At 43.3% G+C, this 25325-nt stretch overlaps 1 protein-coding gene across 2 annotated transcripts; it reads right to left on the bottom strand.

Moving 5' to 3' along the window:
- Positions 1-797: 797 nt before the first annotated feature.
- On the bottom strand, positions 798-24693 carry CARD14 (caspase recruitment domain family member 14). Of its 2 annotated transcripts, XM_078384280.1 has the most exons (20): positions 24439-24691; positions 23596-23733; positions 22939-23264; positions 21807-21977; positions 20972-21091; positions 19660-19785; positions 18970-19086; positions 16318-16449; positions 15762-15889; positions 14471-14562; positions 13277-13322; positions 12217-12406; positions 9135-9261; positions 6437-6674; positions 6224-6287; positions 5285-5396; positions 2718-2891; positions 1866-1969; positions 1603-1718; positions 798-1135 (listed from the first exon to the last, which is right to left on the bottom strand). In XM_078384280.1, the coding sequence occupies exons 1-20, from the start codon at positions 24668-24670 to the stop codon at positions 928-930; spliced, it is 2961 nt and encodes a 986-aa protein (XP_078240406.1). In that variant the 5' UTR covers positions 24671-24691; the 3' UTR covers positions 798-927. The 2 variants fall into 2 exon arrangements, with proteins under 2 accessions (XP_078240406.1, XP_078240407.1); XM_078384281.1 differs by lacking the exons at positions 798-1135; positions 1603-1718; positions 1866-1969; ... (1 more) ...; positions 5285-5396; positions 6224-6287 and having other exon boundaries at positions 6433-6674; positions 24439-24693.
- Between the last annotated feature and the right edge of the window lie 632 nt (positions 24694-25325).

Here is a 25325-nt window from a genome sequence, read left to right as displayed (position 1 = left end):
CAGCCTTCCACCTGCTGCTGGATTGCCACTCCTATCAGGCCTGGACAACACAGCCGATGATGACAAATGCTAGGGGTTGCAGCCCAACCACATTTGGAGGGCTACACTTTGCTTTAAAGGCTTTCAATGATGCTGAACAACCTACTGTGAAGCATGCCAAACATTCTCTAGATTATGCCCACCATTATTTCTGAAAATGGATCTTAGAATGTGGCAGAAATACAGTATGTGAAGGGGTCATCTGTTTGCTTTGTATGCTGGTTGCTACCAGTCTCTTAGTAAATGACCAATGCAATGGCCATGGTCTGCTCTCAAAATGAAAAGCACTGAGAACATCTGTATGAATAAGATGGTGAGTTATATCTTGGGGGCAAGAGATACATGCTGTCTTCCCAACAGACACTTCAGCTTCAGCGTGCGATTGTGGGATAACTGCAAGAAGAAAGGAAAGTGGTAAATCAAGTTGGGAAACCTTTGGCCTTCCCGGGCTTGAAAATCCCTGGATTCTGGGAACTAGAGTAAAAAAAAACTAACTTTCCCAAGCTCTGGTTAACTCCCAGAAGCCCCAGCCACCATGACCAGGTGCAAAAAAAAAATGTGCAAGTTGTTAGTCCAAACCATGGGGAGAGTCTAAGGAGTGCCCCTGCCGTAATCAAGCCCTAGCCACAGATGACTCCCTGTGGGGCAGGAATGCAAGCCCCAAGCAGCTTCCTTCGTCCTCCTCCTGCCCACCTGCCTTTGGCAGAAGAGTAGAACTAGAAGAAGACAGGAGAGGAGAAACTGGGCACATGCATTCCTGCTTTCAAAAGACAGCATGTTGCAAATATCCCAGTACTACAAGCTCACCCAGAGCTGGAACTGGGTCCACACATCAAAGATGATAAACTTGTAAGAGGATGACTGAGATTCTACTCGGCTCCAGAAGGATTAATGAGACACTTGCTCCACCCACACCACCTTCTTCTGCTCATCAGCAATGGCTGCACGGACACAGCTTGCAAGTCCATCGAGGTCATTCCAGGCATCAGGGGTGATGACCCCATAGAGGCAAGGCACCGTCTCCAGCTGGGTCTCCTCTCTCCGGGTGCTGTCCAGCAACTGTTCCTCAGTAGCTCCAAGATGCTGCAGGGCTTTTCTAAAATGGCAGCCAAGCAAACAAGTTAGAGACAGCGCATCTGTTTAGCCCCATTTTATGTCATGAGTGGTTGGAAAAGGACAGAGGCCCTAGTGGTAACTGGAGCCAACAACCCAGATCTGCCCGTCCAAACTGGATGAAGGATGGGAGCTACTATAGAAAGGGATGTTGGTTTTTAAAGACATGTGGGCAGAAGTGATCTAAATGGGGAAATTGTGGTGGCAGGCGTGGCTCTCATCCACCTCTTTGGAGGGCACTGCAGGATGGAGTGAGCTAACGAACATCCCCTGCAGTGCTTCACCAAACACGTAAGAAGTGACATGGCCAATTTATTTATGGCCATCTTGAACTCCAGCTCCAAAGGGAAGGGGCTGGCTTATGATTACACATCAGGACAGAAGAAGGCTTTCGCTTTTGGACTTCCGGCTGTACAGAAACTAGACAACCACCAGAGCACCGACACTTACCGGAATTTCTTGCCATTCTTCTCTGTGATGATGACGAGAATAATGATGGGATAGATTTCCATAGCCAGAAGGCCCTGCATGCTTTCCAGGCCCAGGTCCAGCCAGCCATGGAGATTCTAGAAAGGGTTAAGGTGAGAGGTTCGAGCACATACATCCTACTGCTCTAGGTGAGTGGCTAGAAACCATGCTCTCCTCGTAAGAGGCCACTGCAGCTGCATTTCAGAGTCACAGCACTCTGCTGAACTCCCAGCCTCCCCTGTTACCTTTTGCATGAGCTTCTCCAGAGCCTCACGGGGAATGCAGGAACTGCTACTTGTCAGTTTGTTTCCAGGGAGAGCACCTCTACTCTGAATTTCATTTTGGGTCTCTGCAGAGGAAAGATGCAAGTGGATCAGACAGCACAGGTCCAAACTTATTCGGAACTACTGTATTCTGAACAGGATCTCTCAGTCTTTTAAGATCTTACTGGCACCCACCCACCCCCGGGGGTTAACAGGGAGCAAATGTCCTACAGATATCAAGTAAAAGTAGATTTGTCTGTTCTGGGATACAGCTAATGATTTATTTATTTATTTTAAAAAATTTACCCCACCTTTCTCCTTAAGAAAGAGCTAAGGCACCTTACATCATGAATAGGCAGTATTTAATAAAACCATGGGTACATAAATACAAAAAAAGATGAAATAAATACCATAATTTAAAAAAACCACAAGCAACACCAAAACATATTCAAAGCCGTAAGATAGAGCAATCCATTTAAAACTCCACTCGGGTAGCCAGTCACTGAGGAAAAGCTTGCCTGAAGAGAAAGATCCTTGCCTGCTTGTGGAAGGACAGTAAAGATGGGGCCAGCCTGGATTCCCATGGGAGGGAGTTCCAAAGTCTGGGAGCAGCGACGGAGAAGGCCCTCTCCCGTGTACCCACCATATGCATCTGTGAGGGTGGCGGGACCATGAGAAAGACCTCTCCTTATGATCCTAACCACTGAGTAGGCTCATAAACCCAAGCTAGCACAAAGATGGGGTCTCCCATTATGAGCTGGCTTGGGTGTTAAGATAATTAGAGGCCTTCCTTGTCTTGTCTTAAGAACAGAGTCTGCCTGGTCCAAGACATACCTGCTGCACATTTCTCAAAGCCCTTTGACAGGCATAGCTTTTCTGCCAAGATCTTCCCCAAAAGTGAGGGCACCAAGAGGATTGGACGTGGCCGGCCAGGCCTGCAGGGCCTGACCAAAGTGTATGGCATCAGACTGACACAGGTCCTGCTGTGGAGGCTCACGTGGCAGTTCTCTAGAAGAAAGAAAGAAAAAGGGAGCCAAAGCTGTCAAGAGAAGAAAAAGCTAAAACAGACTAGTAGCCTCTTCTCTGCTGCTTGGCCTTTTGGCTCATAAATACTTTCAAGAAGTATTTTGAGGGGTTTAGCAAGTCTATTATTTACCAAGTCTATTATTTATTATTCTATCCTGCACAAAACTGAGACGGAAGAAGAGAAATGCATTCTCACAACATCTGAATCATTAGCCTCCCTTACAGGGAGTTTCAATCATGCAGCATGGACGAAGGAACAACGTGTGGCCCAGTTCTCTTTTCGTACAGATTTAACTGCTCAGTCTGTAGAGCTAATGGTAGTTAAAGATAACACATCACTAGAAGAGGAACAGCTGGAAAAGGAAAGTCCAAAACTGCAGGACACGTGATTGCAACATGGAATGTAATCCCTGTGAATCAAGATCAGCTAGAAACTATTAATATCAAAAATTAGGTTGAGGTTGAAGAAGAAATGTGAAAAAGTCATTGTGCCACAACGTAAGTTGAACAACATTCCTGAAGAATTCAAGGATTGTGTAAAGAATAAATGTTCTTGACTAACCTCACTTGACCATGAACTGGATGAAGGGTGGATTGAAATCACAAATACTGTTAGGGGGGAAAATAAGAAGACTACACTTCTCCCTTGAATTGCTTGGATCTGAGCAGCATGGTTTGGGTTATACACGGTGTTTTTTAAAAAAATAAAAATAAATATCCAATAATACTGTAATGCTATTAAACTCCAGGAAGTGGTCTAAGAAATGTGTCAGGCTTACCTACAGCCTTGTAGTTAGCAGTGCAGTGGCCTCTGGTCTGATGGTGGCAGCCCAGCCGGCCTTCTCTCCTGTCATGGTGGTGCCATGGGGCGGCCGGGAAGGGTGCCAGGGTATGCCAAGAGGCTATTGCAGGTCAGGAGGGGTGTGTGTGTGTGTAATTCAACTGTTTATGGTATGTAGTTATGTTTCGGGGACATAAGAGTTATATATAGATTTTGAACTACATGGGGTCTGGTGCCCCTAATCCCAGTATTGTTGAAGGGCGAGGGGTATTTCTGCAGCCAAAAGAAGCTCAAGCAATGACTGATGAAACTCTTTAAAGCGTAAGTAAAAGGTGGGTCAGAATCTTACGTGTGACTTTTCAGGTGTTTGCAAATAGGGAAAACAGAACTACAGTACAGTACTACCTCGGTTTACAAATTTAATGCGTTCCATGGAATGTTACATGATGCGAAAAATTTGTAAACTGAAATGCGGATTGCCATAGGAATGGGGCGGCACTATAAACCTCCAGGCACAATGCATCCTGAGGGAACTTCCTTAGTACTGCGGGGAAAAGATGTGAATCAAGGCATTATTTTCAATGGATTTCCATTTGTAAACCAAAAATTATGTTAACTGAGGCGTTCGTAAACTGAGATACTACTGTATTATTATTATTATTATTTATTTAATTTATACCCCGCCTATCTGGTCGGTGAGGTATTACAATAGCTATAGTGAGGAAGAAGAAAAAGAAGATGACAGTGTTTCCACTCTACCTGAGAAATCAAAAATGAATTTAAAGAGGAGTTGCTGAGAGATCAACAGAGGAATATATTATCTGAGCGAGATAAAATAAAGACAGAAACAGTCCTGAAGAAGCAGAAGAGATGCATGGATGACAATTCCTTCAAGGCATAATCTTTTGAGCAAGACCTTGAAATTTTAGAAAGTGAAATGAAATCCACTTTCAAAGTATTTAAAAGATATAAAGCACCAGACGTAGATGGTGTATCAATAGAACTGTTTCAACCTACAGATACTGAATCTTAACAGGAATATATCAACTAATATGGAAAGCAAAACAATGGCCAACAGACTGCAGACTACAAACACTGAATATACACTCCACTCTCCCAAAACAAAAACATCAATGATTGCAATAATTATAGGTTCATCGTATTAATTCCCCATGCAAGAAAAAAAGGATGCTAAAGTTTTAATTTTTTCTTTACTATTAATGGAGCTAGAAATGTCAGATGTTCGTGCTTTACTGATGAAAGGAAGTGACCCAAGAGATCATTTTGCAAACAAACCTTGGCCAGTATCGTGTTCAATAGTTACACATTTGGAACTCCAGCTGCAGAACTGTATAAAAATTACAGAATAATTTGATTCCAAAAGAGGGGAGAATGATGTGTCTGCATCAGAAAGCAGTATGAGTATGTCTTACACATAACCATATAAGCCTACATCCTGAAATTCCTCGAGAAATGAACTAGAGATGCTCTTCTGGAATATCAAGACCATTCTCTTTTAGAACAGCACATTGTTAAAGGATGAGGTTATTCTGTTTTTGGTACCACAAACAATATCGCACCTGCTTGAACTCACCATTTGTCTTACTGAAGTCCGACAGACTGCGATCCATGGATGACCAGAGTGGGTTGATGTTGTTCTTGTCAGTGCTTACAATACGCACCAACTTGGTTTGTACCCCAGAATTCTACAAGGCAGGAAAAGAGGTTTGAGATTTAATCCCAGAAACCTGTAAACCTGGCACAGAGGTTACAGCAGGAATCAGTATGTAACATTTTATGGGATGTGTCAATCAGACCCCTGTTTCCAGTGGACTGTGAGGTCATGCCTCTAGATCACACAGCTATAACTCAGATGCTCTGACCTATATGACTGGTGGCACAAACTATGTCATGGATAGTTTTCTTTCTTACTCTCTCCCTCTTTCTCAGCTGCCTTCCACAGCTTACAAGAAAAATAACTTAGGTCCGCCTTTGCACAGGTGCATGTTTTATTGTTGACTGAGGTTCACAGTCTAACCACACCTTATCTAATGTCAGTAACAAAAGTACTGTATTATTTCTTCTGTTTGGGGATGAGATACCCTACCTGTCCTCCAACCAACTCAAAGCAGCAGTGTACCTAGTTCTTCTGTCCCCCTGTATCCTGACAACAGTTCTGAAAGATAGATCAGGCTGAGGGAGTACAGCTGGCCCAAGGCCTTTCACTGAGCCTCACAGCTGACTGAGGACTGGAAGCCAGGTCCCCCGAGTCCTAATCCTACACCCGACCCACAACGCTACTCTCCTGTATTGTATCTCATCACACCAAACTCAGGGGACAAGGAAGGGAGCAGCAGCAAGGCAGTCACTGTGTATTATTGTGCCATGACCTGTTAGGACGGCGGGATACTACCTGTGATCAAGACTAACCTGCTAACTGGTTAGCAGTGGGCTAACTCTTAGTTGCTCACATACATGGCAAAAACAGTATTCCTTGCTCATGTTCTTTCATGTGATTCCCTCCACTCCTCACCTTGCGAGAAATCATGCTCTTCTGAGCCATCTCCTGGATCAGAGTGATGAGATGCTGTTGAGCCCTGGAACAAAAAGAAGGGAACATATGGCAGACAGCCCCACACATGGGACCGACTGCCCATTGGCCAATGCAGAGCATGGAGACAACTGTCTTGGGGGCTTAGAGCGCTCTCACCGCTCCTTTCCAACCTGTCCAGTGGGGGATACTCACTGGCAGTAGTTGGGGATGGTGCCGGCCTTCATGTCCTTCATGGTGTAAGGATCCACCTGGCAGGCATTCCACCGAGTTTTGCCCTGGCACATGGTATCTGTGACATGGAGGATGTCATGGCAGGCCACAGGGAGCTCCCCAGTGGCCTGCGCCTCCAGGCACAGATTAGACCGAACATAGAAAGAGTCACCAGATGTCACCAGTTTGGAGTTCAGGTCACTCAGCAGCTTCTTGTAACCTAGTGAAATAAGAAGTGTTGGGAACCGTGTGTGTGAAAGCAACAACCGCATAGAATGGGTTGGGAAACAGGAGGGGAAGGGAAATAAAAGTAGCAACAGCAGCAAGAGAATCCTGCAGACTGAATCCTGCAGACAGAATCCTGCAAGGAAGATACCAAGACAGTTTGGTGCATGGGACAGAAAATCTAAGCAGCATCTCCTAAAACTTACTCATTAATACAGGGCACAACCTGCTCTAAATCTTCCATCATAACCTACTGCTTTTGCACAGCTTACATTTGCTTCAATGGGCTTGTCAGTTTCAGTTGTGCACTTTTCCAGTGGAACCCCAATGAACTTAAGCCTTTCACTCAGGCTTCAACAACACTGGCAAGACAAATTGGAGTGATTTGACTTTGCTGCAGCTTAATTCACAATCCATTTTATGTATCTGTTCAGACTAGGTGAGCACACAGAGGGTGCGGACTGTGTTGGCGCCAATGTCCATCCAATCTGATGCCCCTCAATGGAATGTGGTTTGATCAATGTCACAGCCCCCAGCCCTCCTTCCTTCGATCCCGCCCTCTGCCAATCCCTGGCTCTCCTTTGATTGTTCATTGTAAAGCTGGTGGGCAGTTTAAAGTGTTGCAGGGTGAAAAGGGGCAGTTTTTCCAAAGTTCTCCATAATGTACAAATACATTCACACATACTGCAAAAACAGAATGAGATCATCGGCATTGTTTCTATTTCATATTTATTTTTATCTCTCTCTTTTTGTCCATGCAGAGGTGTGATCTAGTGTTAAACTAGTATATCAATGTTGTGATAAGATGATCTACCATTAAACGTGATCATATACTTTCTAAAAAAAAATTTAAAAATGCTTCAGAGAGATTAGGGAGGAAGATTGTGGCAGGTCAGTGTTCCTGTTCTGCCAAACATAAAACACAACTTAGTATGTCAGCAAAATATCTGTCATCTTTTTTGGAGAATAAAACGACTCCTCACATGGACAAATGTCCATTAGAACTGTTCTAGCTTGACAAAAAGTAGAAGCCCTCAGCAGCAGAGAAAAAAGCTCTCTGTTGGTAGCAAAAAGAGTTGGAATGATTCAGACTGCCCTTTGCATCACGGGATCAGCTAAAATATAAAGAGCAAATTCATCCATTTTATTTGTTGTTGTTTAGTCATTAAGTCGTGTCTGACTCTTTGTGATCCCATGGACCAGAGCACACCAGACCCTCCTGTCTTCCACTGCCTTCTGGAGTTGGGTCAAATTCATGTTGGTAGCTTCGATGGCACTGTCCATCCATCTCATCCTCTGTTGTCCCCTTCTCCTCTTGCCTTCACACTTTCCCAACATCAGGGTCTTTCCCAGGGAGTCTTCTCTTCTCATGAGATGGCCAAAGTATTAGAATCTCAGCTTCAGGATCTGTCCTTCCAGTGAGCACTCAGGATTGATTTCCTTCAGAATAGATAGGTTTGATTTCCTTGCAGTCCAGGGGACTCTCAAGAGTCTCCTCCAGCACCACAATTTAAAAGCATCAATTCTTCAGCGGTCAGTTTTCTTTATGGTCCAGCTCTCACTTCCGTACATCACTACAGGAAGCTTGAATTTTACTATAAGAAGCTGATGATCAGAGTCACAATCAGCTCCAGGTCTTGTTTTTGCTGACTGTATAGAGCTTCTCCATCACTGGCTGCAGAGAGTATAATCAATCTGATTTCGCTATTGCCCATCTGGTGATGTCCATGTGTAGCGTCGCCTCTTGTGTTGTTGGAAAAGAGTGTTTGTGATGACCAGCTTGTTCTCTTGACAAAACTCTATTAGCCTTTGTCCTGCTTTGTTTTGAACTCCAGGGCCAAACTTACCTGTTGTTGCTTTTATCTCTTGACTCCCTACTTTAATATTCCACACCCCTATAATAAGAAAAACATCTTTGGTGTCAGTTCTAGAAGGAGTTATAAGTCTTCATGGAATTGGTCAATTTCAGCCACTTCAGCATTGGTGATTGGTGCATAAACGTAGATTACTGTGATGTTGAAAGGTCTGCCTTGGATTCGTATTGAAATCATTCTATCATTTTTGAGATTGTCCTTGTCCTCCGCTCTTCCTCAGTAGCATGTTGTACGCCTTCCGACCTGAGGGGCTCATCTTCCTGTGTCATATCTTTTAAACTTTTGTTTCTGATCATGGGGCGTTCTTGGCAAAGATACTGGAGTGGCTTGCCAGTTCCTGCTCCAGGTGGATTGCGTTTAGTCAGAACTCTCCACTATGACCTGTCCGTCTTGGGTGTCCCTGCACGGCATAGCCCATAGCTTCTCTGAGTTACTCAAGCCCCTTCGCCATGACAAGGCAGCAATCCGTGAAAGGGATCCATTTTATACCTGCAGCAAATCCTGCAGTATTTGACTATGTAGCCACAGCCTCAGAATATGGTCATGTTTTTCCCACCCAGCCTATGGTCAGATGTCCTTACCCTCCATGTTAGGTTTCACAGACAGGCAGCAGAAGCCGTTCACCCTCTGCAGGACCCAAAGAGCCTCCTCCATGGTTGCATCCTCCAGGACAGCTTTGGAGCCGGGTTCCATGATGCCATGATCCACCTACCAAATTCAAAAAGGAATAGTTTTAACCTTTTAAAAGGAAAAAGAGAATGTTACTTGTGAACTTGAGCAACCGGGGGAAGAAACTGATAGACAGATGATCTTGGAAGAGATGGTGGGCTGGGAAGCAGGGAGGCACAATGGGAAATCCAACTCCCGGCCTCTGACTCCACAGCCAGGTATTTCAACACACTGAGCTATCCAGCCAGTTCTCTGTTGATCATTCCAATATTCAAATTCCACAAGCAAACTTAGCTGCTGCTTGTCGCTGATTGCTCTGCTAACAGTTACAAGCCTTGAGACTATAGGGTGACGTGGAAACACATCATTCTGAAGGGAAAGCCAGCAGCTTGTCATGCTTAGAATGGACTTCCTGAAATCCATGGAGCTTACATTAATTATGACTAGGGTTGGAAGAGAAATTCACTTGGTCCAACTTTTCATACAGACCTATCCATTTAGCACCTTTTGAACATAGACATGGAGCATACATGTGCTGAAACCTCCATTTTTTTAGAATTCTGCAATTTAACTGGCAAGTCAAATTGATAGATAGATAGATAGATAGATAGATAGATAGATAGATAGATAGATAGATAGATAGATAGATAGATAGATAGATAGATAGATAGATAGATAGATAGATAGATAGATAGATAGATAGATAGATAGATAGATAGATAGATAGATAGATAGATAGATATCTGATTTGTTTATATATATTAGGGGAAAGTATAACCAAAATACATTTGGCAGAATCCGTTGGTATAAATGTATGTGGTGGAAGCTGTCAGTAAAATTTAACTGAAATAAATTAAGACCTTTACATATATCTCCCCGTTTTAAGTTCTGAGAGTCCCTAGGGCTCCCCTTTGTCCTGAAATGACAGAGTAGACTTTAATCAGCAAGAATTACCAATGGATCATCACCAGTAGTTCCGATCTTGGCAGTGGTGATCAACCAGCAATCTTTGGCAAATAAAGCCTTTCCTTCCCCCCCCCCACCTCATCCCAAGACTCTCAAAGGCTTCCCCAAGGCAAAAGGGATTCCCTAGGGAGCATCAGAGTCTAACATGGGGAGATAGGAAGCTTTTAATTGATGTCTCTTAAATCTTATAGTGGAAGCTGGTGACATCACCTGTTTCCCAAGGTGGCTTTCATCATTAAAAGACAGTATTTAAAGATAACAATGAATATACACATACTAAAAAGGATCAAACAAATACCATACAAAAAAATATAAACAACACCAAAGCACATTCAAAGCAGTAAAGTAAACCAGTATGTACTAATCTACTGGTTTCCACTGACCAGGAGCACCTCTGTCTTGTCTGGAATTAAGGCAGACTTTTTATTTGTACACTAATGTGGAATAGACCAAAAGCCTCATTCAAGCAGTCATTAAAAGCCTCATTCAGACAGCCATTCACTGAAGGAAAGCTTGCCTGAAGAGAAAGGTCTTTGCCTGCTTGGGAATGGACAGCAAAGATGAGGCCAGTCTGGCCTCCTGTGGGAGGGAGTTCCAGAGGCTGGGAGCAGCAACAGAGACGGCCCTCTCCTGTATCCCCATCAGATGCACCTGTGAAGGTGGCAGGACTGAGAGAAAGGCCTCTCCTTATGATCTTAACAGTTGAGCAGGCTCATAAAAGGGGATGCGGTCCTTGAGATAGCTTGGACCCAATTAGGGTTTTATAGGTTGGAACCAACACCTTTTGTGTGTGTGTGTGTGTGTGTGTGTGTGTGAGAGAGAGAGAGAGAGAGAGAGAGAAAGAGAGAGAGAGAGAGAGAGAGAGAGAGAGACCCAGATAGAATGCATTATAGTAATCTAGTCAGGATGTAACTGAAGCATGTGTCATTGTGGCCAGATCAGCCCTCTCCAGAAATGGGTGCAGTTGGCACACTAGTTTTAATTGTAGAAAGGCACTCCTGGCCACCACTCAAACCTGGGCTCCCAGAACTCAGCGATGAATCCAGGAGCACCCTCCAGCTGTGTAGCTGTGTTACCAGGGAGAGTGTAACCCCAGGCAGTACTGGCTGCATCCCTGTTTCCTGATCTGCCTTTCAACAGACCAGGAGCAAATCCGTCTTGTCTGAATTTTAGGCAGACTTTTTGACACATTTGTACACTAATGTGGAAATGAACCAAAATAAACTTATGGCTAAGGAATTGAAAGTCAATTTATGCCTTGCAGGCAGCCTGTGATTAGAGTAGGGAATTTCTTATATGCTGAAGACACTTGGTTGATTATCACAGCAATAGCAGATACCTCCCATCATTTCCAAATTAGCTTGTATTTTTGTGATTGGTCATCAGAAAGTAAGGACAGGATTTATTTTTAAACATTATTGCTCAGTCACAAAGGTCTACCAGTATAGCATTTCTTAACTGGTGACTCAGTGTGAAATATTAACAATATTTTAGTTTCTAATAATGTGCTAACTATATTTTAATAGTTTTTAATGTATATTAAGGTATTGTATTTGCTTAAATTTAATGACATTTTGATGCAGCTGTTTTATATGACATTAGGAAGGTTTTTTTTAAAGCTGTGTTTGGTTTTATTTGTTTTTATTCCTTTTAAAAGGTTTGCAAGCTCCCTTGAGAACTGCCTTTTAGTGGAAAGGAGGGCATAAATGTAAGGAATTCATGACAGTAATTTAACTCTGAGCAAATTTGAAATTGACAGATTTGCCCATCCCTAAACTAAAACAAGTCTAATTCAGTGGCTGCACACCAAGGATCCCTACAATTGGGATCCAGTCTCTAACCCCTTCTAAGGCTCCTTAATTCTACAAGGATAGAGATGTGGCTAGAATGGATAACGTGCCTAAAGACAACCATGTTGTCTCCATGAGGGGAAAAAAAAATAAGGCTCAGGGTTTGGAAAAGATGACAGGTGCTTTGAATGTGATCCAGCAGGAGGAGGAGGAGGAGGAGGAGGTATGCACATCTTACCAGCACTATCTGATGACCTGGGGACAAGGACATTTCATCAGCAGCTGAGCCAGGTGTGACTTGGTGAATAAAGATGCCAGTCTGGTTGCCCCCAATGATGCTAATCTGTTCCAGCAAAGCATTGGCCTGGAAGGCAATGGTGGTGATGCGGCTTGGGAAGCGCTGGGCAAGCCGACGGCGCATGGGCACACTGGAGAGAGGAGAACAAAGCCGTGAGGAGGAAAGGGTGAGAGTGGAGCTTTTGCTCAGGAAAACATATTTAATAATTTGGAGAAAGAAACCGCAACACCAAGAAAATCCATGGATTTAGGTGTGCAGAAGAACTTGGGGTAGATTTCCTATCTTGGTCACACAATTTTGCTATTGAGCTTTTTATTAAACACTTCCTTCATGCAGTATGCTCCTTATGAAAAATGCTCAATCGATCGATTACAGGGATGGTGGCTTGACAAAGAATCTGGGTAGATGAGCAGCAAGAATGCCTATCTTAGAATTTTACAAAGGAAAGGAAAAACGGTGGTCCTTGTTCTCACATTGTCCAGGAACACCAAAATTAAGAGACACAGGAAATGAATATTTTAAAGGATGGTTTCAGGCATATTTTATTTTTCTTCTAATGTTATAATTTTTTTAATTAGGTTCCTTTTTTTATAGAGGACTATCTTTCATCTTGGCCTCTGATTACCCCCCACTAGATATAATTACTTCCAGGAAAGTCTATAACAGGTTATTTAGCTTGCTGCTCCAAGCCCTGCTTTCCTGCTAACACTCTGCACCTGTTTTCCCATTCTGCTGCTTCTTGGCAGGCTCCTTACTCTTTCCACTTCCCTGCCTATAAAGGCCTTCTGATGCATTTGTTGGCTGGATTACAATTTTTTTCTGGATGGGCCTGGTTCATGACTTTGTGCGACCCATGCCGCCTCTTTGTGTTTTGTCTTGGTCACAGATGTCTCAGCCACTAAGGTAAGGATAAACCCTCCTGACCTTGACTGGGACCTTGAGACCATTGATAATGATGACCAAAAATCACAGTGCTCTCAAGCCAACATGTTATATGTACCTCTCTGAGATGCAGGGATCCATGTGGAGGCACATCAAGCTGCCTTCTGAAATGGAAAACAACAACAACATCTGAGTAAACAATTAAAACCTTGTCTCTTAAAGATCTTAGCTGATAAGCTGCTTTTCTTTCATTTTTTCAAAGTTAAACTACCATTAATATGTTTAATCAAGTGACCCTAAGTATCTTAACTTTTAATTACGTTCCGATGGCATGCTGATTTTAATTCTGTTTTAATGTTTGCAGTTTTATTGTATTTTAATTTCAATTGCTTTTAAATTGTTTTGTAAGCTGCCTTTGGTCCCCTGTTCTGAGAGAAAGGCAGCATACTGAACAAACACACCTCTCAAGTCTAAGCATCCATGTAACTGGGCAATACTGCACACTTGCCCCTCAAAAGGGATAAAGGTTTTTGCAACAACAAGCGGGGGTCTGCTGGTTGCTACACAGACGTTCATCCTTAGAATTTGCTCCTTCAGCTTTCCTGTCTGGTTACATATGGGAACCAACTATACTTTCCCCCTCTCTCCTTGGGGGAACAGCAGCTAGGGGGTGATGTATCATTTTCAGCACTTTCACTGCTGCTCAAAGGCATCTCCCACTTCGGATTGCAGTGGCAGGAAAAGGAAAAAGGCCTCCAGCCAGCCAGTCATTCCCTCTCCCACCCTCTTTAACAGTATTTAAAGACAATAATGCTTAGTGTTTATGATCATTCTAGGAAATGATCCCACCTTTGTTTTATTACCTTTCTGTTTCCACTAAAAAGACATACTCAGTGCTGTTCCACTGAAACTAATAGGATTTAAAGATGTTTTTGACTACACTCTGCTGAGTTTCAGATACAGCTTGGAAGTAATAAATTAAAAGCAACGTAATGGGGGGAATGTTACTTTGGATGTTACTTTTCTTCCTTGCTTGTAACTTATGCAATTACTCTTTGAGATATGTTAAGAGGAACATTTAGTTGATTTTTTAAACCATTTTATACTATTCACTTAACATTCTTAACATTTTCCCTCCTCTAGAAAAGGCAGACCAACCATTTTACAGGGAAGTATTATGAGATCTGCCCTGGGGCAATGAAATCAGGTAAGATTTCATTACCTGATTTCAGCTGGAAAGAAGTCCTCTGCCCTTCCACATGGGGCACAAACAAATACTGGAAAAAGTTTGCTTTGTGTGGTGAAATCCTACCTTCTTGGCCCTCCTCATTCACAAAAAGGGGATCCTCCAATTTCTCCTCCGAAGGAAGGGAAAAATCCTCTTCCAGAAACTCCTGGGAACTACTGCAGGAGAAGGCGAAAATGAAGTTAAAGTAATGATGTGTGCACTGATAGAGAATCAAAACAAAAATCTACTCAGTGTGTCAAATTAAAATTAAAGCATTTGTTTCAGGTTCTGGTAAACAACACAGATTTGTGTGCATTATTTTACAGGTGAGGTTTGGTTCAGAGCAGTATGTAATTCTTCCTCCCCCCCCATCCTATGCTTAAAATGGTCTTATTTATTTATTTGTTTGTTTGTTTGTTTGTTTGTTTGTTTGTTTGTTTGTTTGTTTGTTTGTTTATTTATTTATTTATTTATTATAATTAAAAGTGTAGAAAAATATAAAAACAAAAGTTATATTATTGGACACTATTGTATCAGAGTCTAGTTTGTTCAGGGAAGGCCTGTCTAAATAGTCAGGTTTTTAGTAGCTTTTTGAATGGGCCCGGTGAAGGGGCCAGGAGGACTTCGGGCTAAAGAGAGTTCCAGGATTGTGGGGCCACCGTAGAAAAGGCCCGATTTCTAGTGATTGTTTTCCGAGCCTCTCTCAGGGTCAAAACTCTCAGCCGCCCTGCCTGTGACATTCTAATAGGATGGGCAGATCTAACTTGAAGAAGGAGCTTGGTCAGATAGAGAGGTCCAGACCATTTAGGGCCCTTATAGATTAGTACCATCACTTTGAAACTAGTACAGAAGCCAACCATTAGCCAGTGTAAGGAAGCCAGAGTGGGAGAAATATTTTGGTATTTTCTAACCCCACTAAGAAGTCTGGCTGCTGCATTCTGGACCTGTTGCAGTTTCCGTAGCACTCCCAAGGGCAGCCCCACGTAGAGGGCATTATCGTAGTCTAATCTGTCTCAGCTCCAAATGAAATCTCCCCTTCCTATTTAAAGTTTCTTCTGAGCAATGTAAGTCCATGAGGGTGGATCAACACATCTCTGTCAATTCTTCCTCAATATGCAGTCATCCCTGTCATTTCATATGTCATTCCCAACTGTGGCTTAAAATGGCTGTTGTTTTTTGGGGGAACTCTCTACTACAATGTCAAGCTCTGTTTTGACCTGAAAGACATCAACACATCTCGAGCTGCCTGCTTTGCAAACATTTCTGTGAATGAACATTTGGGGCTTTTTTTAAAACAACAACAACAGGCCTCACGTCCTCAAACATAAGACAGATACAGAGGAAGCCACAGCCTAGAAAGCCGTAACATACTCACCTCCTGGAGAAAGAGCTTTCCTGCAATGCTCTCCTTTGCAAAGAATGCTTGCAAGGCGGGATCGGGCTGCATGAACGGAAGCTCTCAAACAGTTCTTGGGAAGACTTCTGGCTTAAATCAGACCAAGACTGGACAGCAAGAGAAGTCAGGGTGGCGACATGAGGGCACGTCATACAGGCTGACCCCAGTTCCTCTCATTCAAGGGAAGGAATGAAGCAATGCCCTTGCTCCCATGTTTTCCATCCTCTAAAGCAGTGGTTCCCAACCTTGGGTCCCTAGATGTTCTTGGACTCCAATACCCAGAAGTCCTGGCCAGCAACAGCTAGTGGTGAAGATGTCCAGGAGTTTTAGTCCAAGAACGTCTGGGGACCCAAGGTTGGGAGCCACTGTCCTAAGGAATGGGGCCCTGCATGACCTTACCTCCAGGTATTTACTGAAACTGAAGTGGACCAGTGAGACACAACTCTCAGAAGATAGTTCTCTCTCTCCCCCACCCCTACCTTTCAGTGGCAGATCTTAAGGAAAAGTTTGGGGAGGGAGGGGTGGGGGGAATTACCTCGGACATGCTCAGTAAGCTGTCCTGGCTGTCTTCCCGGGGGCCGATGGCATGCATGCGTACCAAGCGTTGCTTCCTCTTTGGGCAAGGTTCCCTGGGCTTAGAAGTGGCAAGCTCATTCCCTTGAACCTGCTGAAGAAGAAAGAGCCATAATGAAGAGGGGAGGGGGAGTCAGTTATTTCACAAGGCAACCTCCTCTCGCAAAACAACACAAGGCGCCTCAGGATTAATGAGAGGGAGGAGCTCTATAGTCACAGGCAATGAATTTTTATCCCATCTAACCCTATCTTCCCACCTCCAAAGCCTGTGGGGAGGAACACAGATATATCACAAGTTAATTGCTGGTATCCCACAGGGAATAATTACATTAAATCATGAAAGGCTTCTCTGAACCAAAGGCCCCTGCCCTTGAAGGAGGCTGCCTCCTGTATCTCTGCACTGCAGCTGCCCAAAGGAATTTGCTACGAAGGACACGATGATGGAGCTCCCTCATTCCACATAGAGACGTTGACCAGTCAGGCAGGTGAATCTTAGTTTTGTACTGGTTGTGTAAGCCCCTACTTACCAGGGAGAATGGGGCTAGAAGCAATTTGGGGAAGGTTTAAATCTCCACTTCTTGAGCACGAGGGTCTTAAGAAGAGGCATGCATACTTATTTGTTATGTGCCATGAAACCACTCCATTTTAAGACAACCTTGTAACCCAGCCTCCATAACTTCCCAGGATTAAGAGCCCTGCTTGGAAACTAAAGGCCATTATTTCCTTCCACCCCATATTCAATCTTCCTCTTTCCTTGCTGCCGTCCATTCTTTCTCAGTATTATTGTCTTTTCCAGTGAGTCTTGTTTTTTCATTATATGCCCAAAATATTGTAAAGGTAAAGGTAAAGGTTCCCCTTGACAATTTTTGTCCAGTCGTGTTCGACTCTAGGGGGCGGTGCTCATCCCCGTTTCCAAGCCGTAGAGCCAGCATTTTGTCCGAAGACAATCTTCCGTGGTCACGTGGCCAGTGCGACTTAGACACGGAATGCTGTTACCTTCCCACCGAGGTGGTCCCTATTAATCAATTCGCATTTGCATGCTTTCGAACTGCTAGGTTGGTGGGAGCTGGGACAAGCGACGGGCGCTCACTCCGTCGTGTGGATTCGATCTTACGACTGCTGGTCTTCTGACCCTGCAGCACAGGCTTCTGCGGTTTAGCCCGCAGCGCCACCACGTCCCTATTGTAGTCTCAGTTTAATCATTTTAGATTCTAGAGAGAATTCAGGTTTGATTTGATCTGGAATCCATTTATTTCTCTTTCTGACAGTCCATGTATCCCGGCTTAAGTCCTCCACCAATAGATTTTGAATAGAGGTTTTTCTCCCCAAAATCCATATAAAGTAATAGAGATGATCTGGGCTTTGGTCTTCAGGGACACGTTTCTACACTTGATTATCTTTTCTAGTTCATTCACTGCTGCTCTCCTGAGTCTCAGTCTTCTCACTTCTTGGCTACAATCTCCTTGATGATTGAATCAAGATACAAAATGTCTAATGATTTCAATTTATTCATTGTCAACATTAAAGTTGTGTAGTTCTGCTGTAATCATGATTTTGTATTTCTTAATGTTCAACTGCAGTCCTGCTTTAGCACCTTGTTCTTCCACTTTCAGAAGTTGTTTCAAATCACTGCTGCTGTCATCTGCATATCTTTATTTATGTTTCTTCCACCAGGTTTCACTCCTCCATTTGAATTTAATCCAGCTTTTCCATATGTTCTGCATAGAGACTGAACAAATAGGGAGGTAAAATATACCATTATCTGACACCTTTGTCTATGGGAAATACAGGTTACGCATCATGGCCAGACAAGCGATGAGCATCTACAACTGTGTGCATTCTGCAACTAAATGTCCTTTGGATTTTAATCCAGTTGCTTAATCGCAAACAGTGCTATTTGTTCTTATCCTTAACTTTTCCATAATTACTCAGCTGATTGAGTCACTTTTGACCTGAGGGTATCATCTTCCAGCAGTATCTCTTGTTTCATTTGTTTCATTTGCAATTGCCTCATTGTAGCATTTTCAAGGTATAAATATTCAGAAGTGGTTTAATCATTGCTTTCTTTTGCACAGTAGTACTGTGAATTGGCTTGAGTGTCACTGATGTTGTCTATGAAAAATCTTTTGTCAGTGTCTCCTTCCACTACTGCTGCCGCCCAGGTGCTGCCCTTCATTTCATTGTTCTCTGTCTCCATTGTTACTATCCATTCTCTTCTGCTGAACAGACCATGAAAGTTGATGCATCTTGGTCAGGTGCCTCAGCTTTGATTATTCCATCTTGGATGACTCTGTTGGGTGTCTAGACTTTTAATGGAATCCAACCTTCTCATGGCCATGTTCCTAGTGTTCCAGACACTCTGAAATGCCTTAACTATGTGAAGGTAGGTATCTAAAAGGAGGCTGCATACTTACTTAGAGGTGAAAAAGATAGGGAGGCTCACATACTATAAATTTAACAACTCATGGAGTTTAGCTACAAGAGATTCTAGAAGGACCTACCATAACAGTGACTGAGTATATACCTTGCTCTCCTGTGCTGTACATCTTCATAGGACCCTGTCCCCAAGCCCCAGGCTAAACCTCACCATCAATATTGAGCCACTCAGGCCCACCTGCTTCCGAAGTTCACAGATCTCATCGGTGAGCTCAAAGACCTTGCGTCGAAGTGAATCTTTTTCCAGAAGGCTCTGGGAAATTTCCAGCTGAGCTGTGTCTCGGGCACTATAGGCCTAGGAGAGGAAGACAGAAACATAACAGAAGCAAGAAAGGCTTGTGAAGGGTGGGGAGGTGGAATAGAAACGAAGAAGTAGAAGAAGTAGAAGAAGAAGAAGAAGAAGTAGAAGAAATAGAAGAAGAAGAAGAAGAAGAAGAAGAAGAAGAAGAAGAAGAAGAAGAAGAAGAAGAAGTAGTAGTAGTAGTAGTAGTAGTAGTAGTAGTAGTAGTAGTAGTAGTAGTAGTAGTAGTAGTTTTGGTAGAAGCCAACTCCTGCTAATGTATACCTGTGTTTGAGTAACACAATTGCAACAGCAGACAAAATGAGTATGGTAGCTAATGGAAATGGCAGGTCTTGACACATCTCCTTTTATGCTTTTAACCATGTCACCCACCCTAACCTCAGAGTTAACAAAGAGTACGAAGGTATACTATTTCACAATATATGACCAGTACTTGATGTGGGCATCTGTAACCATTGCAATAAGCTGCAGTTTTGAGTTTCTACCAATAGGCAAATGAACTTCTCCTTTATTTTGGCAAACATCCATCTCTCTGCATAGAAAAACTCCCTCTTCTTGCTCAGATACCTGATCTCTTTCTTTCTGTAGGTCAGCCAGTTGTGCCTGGAGAGCACTGATTTTTTCCTTGTAGATCTCACAGTCCACCTTCATCCTCTGGCATTTAATCAGAGTCTGTTCCTTTTCTTCCCAGCACTGTTTAGAAGATAAGAGCATTGAGAATTTGTATGTCCAGTGGTCTGTTAATCTATTGCAGCCCATCAGTAAAGAGTGTGAAATATTTGTTAGTTTTGCTTGACACAAGTATTCATGGATGGTAGGCCACTGCAGTCATTAGTATTGCACCTGATGAAATAAAAGCCCACAGAATTTTATATTAAATGAAATTTACTAGTCTGTAACATGTTAAAAACACTCTTGTTTCAGGATTTTTATCATTCCTTTTTTGCCTCAGTGCACAATTCTTTCGATAACTTTTGTGAACAGCATAACATGGTGAGTGTCTTTAATTCTTCATGTTATAGCAAGGCTAATCCAAGATATCTTGCTGAGGTGGAACAGGTGTCCAGAGAAGAGGACAAGATGGCACCTCACCAACCCCATCCCTGTCATTCCATTTGAATGACTAGTAGATGCATTTTACCTTCAACATCAGTGACAGGGAAACATCTTTGGCCTCACCTGAGGCAGCCGAATAGCTTAGGGCGTCCCAAACAGGCTTCCTGAAATACACGGCTTTATCATCCAGCACCAGTGAAAGGCCAGGAGGTAGCTGTGCCACATCCTGCTGTCTGTGGAAACCACCTCACTTTGCCCAATGGTCTGCTTTCTCTCATGCTTCACACTGAAGCATGAACAGGCTGAGAGCTATTGGTTTATCCAGTCTTACCCAATGAGTTAATAGGGAACAGGAGTCTTGCAGAATACTAGTTTATAGTTTAGTCTCTTAACTGAGATTCTACAACTACTCCCTGATGTTGAGCCAAGAACTAGGAAGCATCAATACTATGTTAGTCCTGTTGGATCAGATGAAGTAACTACTTATGTTCCCCATCCCATCGTTCTGAAGACACTGAGGCAAATTTACTGGAATCAAACAGGCAACAAATACTCTGAACTTTGCCTGGTTAAGGTGTGACAGACTGGATTTCAAGAGATGTCAAGAAGGCTGGACGGCTACTTGGTCCTATTCGTCTACTACTTCGCCCTCAGAAATGTAGTCGAGTATTGGGTATCGGACTGAAGAAAGGAAAGAAACTGGGACTTAACTGCAAGTATGCTCTTTGAGATATCCTGATGTCACCTGAAGACTTTACCTATTCCATTGAGTGTAGAGGAAACCCTAGAAAGAACAAGACAAAACACAGCACAGCAGCCTCACCTGCTTGCGTTGATTCTCAGCAAACACGGCCTGCTCTCTCAGTGAATGGATACGGTTCAGCAGCTCCTGTTTACCCTCCAGAGCATCATCAAGGTCTTGTTCTAGAATGTCTTTCTGTACCTGGAAAAGTGAGACAGGCTTTCTCAGGAGGCTTCTCTCCATAACCATATCACCTCATGCCCTCCCTAGCAAGGGATGGAGAGAAGTAAAACTCATATATATGGAGGCTATATCTGTGAACATCTGCCTTCTCCTGTTGGGGTCCTCACAGAGGAACTACAAACAGAAAGGGAAGTTACACCTCTGCATATCTCCTGTGCAAACATACAGATATGGCTGAAATCCTGCTGCTGAGCAGAGTACGTTACACTAAAGCAAACCCATTTAATCAGTGGAGATCTGGTGAATCAACTTCTCTATAGGTTCCATTGATTCAAATGGGCCTACTCTAGTTGCAACCTACTTTAATGCAGCAAGTCACAACTAGAGTAGGCCCACTTGAATTAATGGGACTTGTGGACATGCTCACCAAATCCCCACTGATTCAATTGGCCTACTCTAGAGTGACTTAGTAGACTAAGAACAATATTTCAGTTATTGTTTCTCATAACATCTGACCTGCTCTGAGTTCTCATAAAGAACCCTCACTACTGTAGTTTAAAGGTTTTCCAAGAATTCTATCTCAGGGCTCCCTAGCTTTCACTACAGAGCTAATTCCTAGACTTGTGCAAAGAAGGAAATACTATGCGATACCAGTTTATATCTCAAGTATTTAGGTACAACTTCCAACCAATAGGGAATACACTGCTGGCCATAGTTTGCATATTTCTTTTACCATGCTGAAGTTCTTCAGCTCCACCAGGGTCTTGAGACGCTCATTCTCCTCTCTCAGCACCAGAAGCTCATCTGCTTGGGACTGCAGGCCCTCTCCTGTCCTCAGAGACCTCTCTCTGTCACAATACAACGACACTTGGGCTCGCTGCAATTCCTGCTTCACCAGATAGAGCTAAGAGTTGGCAGAGAAACAGAAAAGGAGAGCAGAAGTGCGATCAAAACAGCCAGCTCTGCAAAACATTGGCAAACCAGTTGTGGCATTTCCTGTGGAACATGGGAACACCAAGGGTTTGGGGTTTTAGGCATGTGGCCCCCCCTCCCGACTGGACTGAGTTGAGTGTGTGTGGTGCCAACACAAACTGAGCTGAAATATAATAGCTGAGAAACAGGAGGGTGGGATCAGCCTGCTTGGGAAAAGGCCAAGATTTGCAGAATTAGATGAAAGAGCCTGAAGAGGGTTGAGCATGATTTCCAACTGCAGACGTGTGTGCCGCCAACTGAGAAGGAGCACTCGCCACCATTAAGAAACATCATTTTCTGGCTGGAGGATACTGATGGCCCTCCATCCTACTTTAAAATGCATAATCTCATAATCTAAAAAACTCAACAGATTTGTCAATTACATCATTTTCAGTCAATCAGATGGATCAATACATACTAGAAATTGTATTCAGGTATTTCAAGGGGCTGACTATGCTATCTTCATTTTTCCTTTGGGTTGCCAAACAGTGGCCACGTCTTTTGAGTCTGCCAGCATCATACTTGTCTGTCTCACCCTGGACTTTGGGCAGAACATTATAGTGATATTAGAGCACCAGCAAAACGCATCATCACAGTTAGTACCCTGTGGCCAGAATCCTGTTGTTGATTTATGCTTGGATAAAGGAAATCACCTAACTTTGGGCAGCAAATAGCCATTCATTAACGAGTTACTGATTGAATTTCTGCATGTGTACCCAGTCATATAACTGAGTGCATGTCCAAGAACGCAACCATAACCTCGATAAAGTGCCATGATTTGGTGTTGAGTCTTCTTTGTGATTCCTCTTATGCAAATGTAAATTGGCAATTGAATTCTCTCCTGTCACCATGGTCACAGAAGCCCAGATGAGATTCCCCAAGCCCTACCGCACCTCTTCCTGCAGGCTCTGGCAGCGGGTGATGGCCAGGTCCTTCTCTTGCAGGGCACTGCTGTAGCGCAAAGATAGGCCGTAGAGTTCATCTTTGAGCTTGAGTGCCTCATGGAAGTGAGCACTGAGCTCCCTCTTCATGCGATTGCACTCTGCCTCGATGCCTTGCAGGCTTTCAGCTCGGGCTTCCAGCTGGGCGGTGTTCTCCTTCAGCTTGCAGCAGTGGTGGAACAGGGACACCTTTTGCCTTTTCTCTTGGCTCAGCTCCTCCTGCAGGCTGCTCACCGCTTTGGCCAAGCATTCTGTCAGCTGGGAACTCTCAATCAGGTCTAGAGGAATGGAGAAAACATTTAGGCCTTTGTCTGGGTCCAGACCAGGAAGAATAAGGCAGCAGCAATTTGTCATCCCTGAAAGACACCAAATAAACCAGAAACTTGCACTTCATCATCAGGAGAGAGAGTGCATGGCTGTCGGAATATGGAAGAGAATCTATTTTGATTATCTGCCTCAGATGCAAAGTATCGAAGGCCAGGCTTGATTTTGTCAGTGGCTTGCCACACAATCATAATTCTAGTGATAAAGACATTCTCAATAGCCAGTTCCTCACAGAAAGAAAAACCGTGTAGGAATAGATGAGGAGAAAAGAACAGCAAGTCTCACCACTGAAATGATTGTGATCTATGGAAGGCTCCAAGCCAGTGATGAGGACATAAATATCAGGGTTGTGGAGTTTCAGGCTTTCCAGAAAAGCCAAGGCTCCATTTTTCCCCCGGGATTTCAAGAGATCCAGCATGTGACCTGTAAGAGATTAAAAGAAACCATGTAAAGGGATGAGAACTCAGTAAACAGAGCCCCACCAGAGAGAAGCCCAAAGAATGCAGCATGGCTAGAGAGAGAGAGAGAGAGCGAGCAATATGTCAGATCTGTTGTATTTCTCAGAAGGGATGTAACAGCCATTAAATGTTGCCATCAGTGGCCAGATTTCCCTCCAAGGGTAATATTACCAATTTCTGGGTATACACAGCTGCAATTCTCCTTTTCCTCCACTCTGCAGGCCAAAGCCTCTCTGCTTTCTAACAGAATAGACGAAATCCTCTTATGTAACTTTTGGACGTAAATTGCCTCCGGTTAATTGCCCACTGAGTCAGGCAACTCAGTAGGCAGAGATAATATCCATGGTGATTTCTTTAAGCACTTCAAAGGTTATGCCATTTGTGTTACACCAGTATAACAAGGGAAGAGGATTTGGGCCAACATGTCTCTTCCTATCATAGAAGTTCAGCTTTCCAAAGCTGGTAGTCTTTCTCATCTACTTGTAAGCAGGGGTTACTGTGAACCTGACAACAAATATAGGTTTACACAACAAAGTTCCAGAAGGAACTGCCTCCCCTCCTCTTTTCTTCTTGAGGCAGAAAAGCAATGAAGACATATATATTTTTCTCCCAGAAGTATACAGATGTGCCTCCTTGCATTCCATCATCATTGCCACACTAGGCTGCTCACCCACTCGCATAGCACTGTTTGTGAACTGGGGGTTGTGCAGCACCTCTTCCTCATCCAGTTGACCAAACACCTTGGCCTGGCGTAAGTAGGGAGTAAGTCGGCTTGGGCAGACTCCCCGCACTATTCTGTAGCGATGGCCCTCCACCATCTCCCACAGATGGTCTTCATCCATGTCACGGAGCTCTTGATCTACCAGGTTGGGGTCATCATCTGCTCTTCCTGCCTCCACCATAATGAAAACCTGGACAGACAGGAAAGTTTGGTCGTTTTTGGTGAACAACAAATAAAAATCTTCTAAGACCAGTTTCCCTGAACTGACACTCTGCAGCTGTTTTAGCCTTTCAGGAATGGTGGGAAGTGTCATCTAAGACATCTGGAGGGCACCCAGCTGGCAAAATATCCACAGGATATGAACATTTTGTTAGGTACAGCTCTTTTTGTAAGTGGATATGTAGCACGGCTATTAATTTTTAATAACAATGGGATGCTGAAAGCCGTAGTATCATACACATTAGTACAGAGGGAACAACTATCTCTACTGAAAGAATTAAGCAAGGGAGGAGGAAAGATATAATAAATGGGAAAGATTAAGAAATAAAGCCTCCCCTTTAAAAATCTGTATTATCTAAAATAGGAGTGAATTTGCTGAAAATCCTCTTTAAGATTGTATTTGAACTAAAAAATTAAGCTATGTTTTAAGTGTCATAAATGAACAATAATGGAGAAGGAAGTGTTTTTCTCCAACTGTGGCAGAATTGTGAAATTCCATAAAGATTCCGAGAGAAAATGTTTTTTAAAAGCTGACATATCATGAAATAAGAAATAACTATAACTCCAACTCTTTTAAAGAACCCAATAATATTTACAGAATGAGGAGCTATTAGTAT

This window comes from Pogona vitticeps, chromosome 2 (genome assembly GCF_051106095.1).
Source record: "Pogona vitticeps strain Pit_001003342236 chromosome 2, PviZW2.1, whole genome shotgun sequence".
In the NCBI taxonomy this organism is placed as follows: Eukaryota; Metazoa; Chordata; class Lepidosauria; order Squamata; family Agamidae; genus Pogona; species Pogona vitticeps.
Note: the sequence above shows the minus strand (reverse complement) of the source record. Positions and strands in the feature narration are given on the sequence as shown.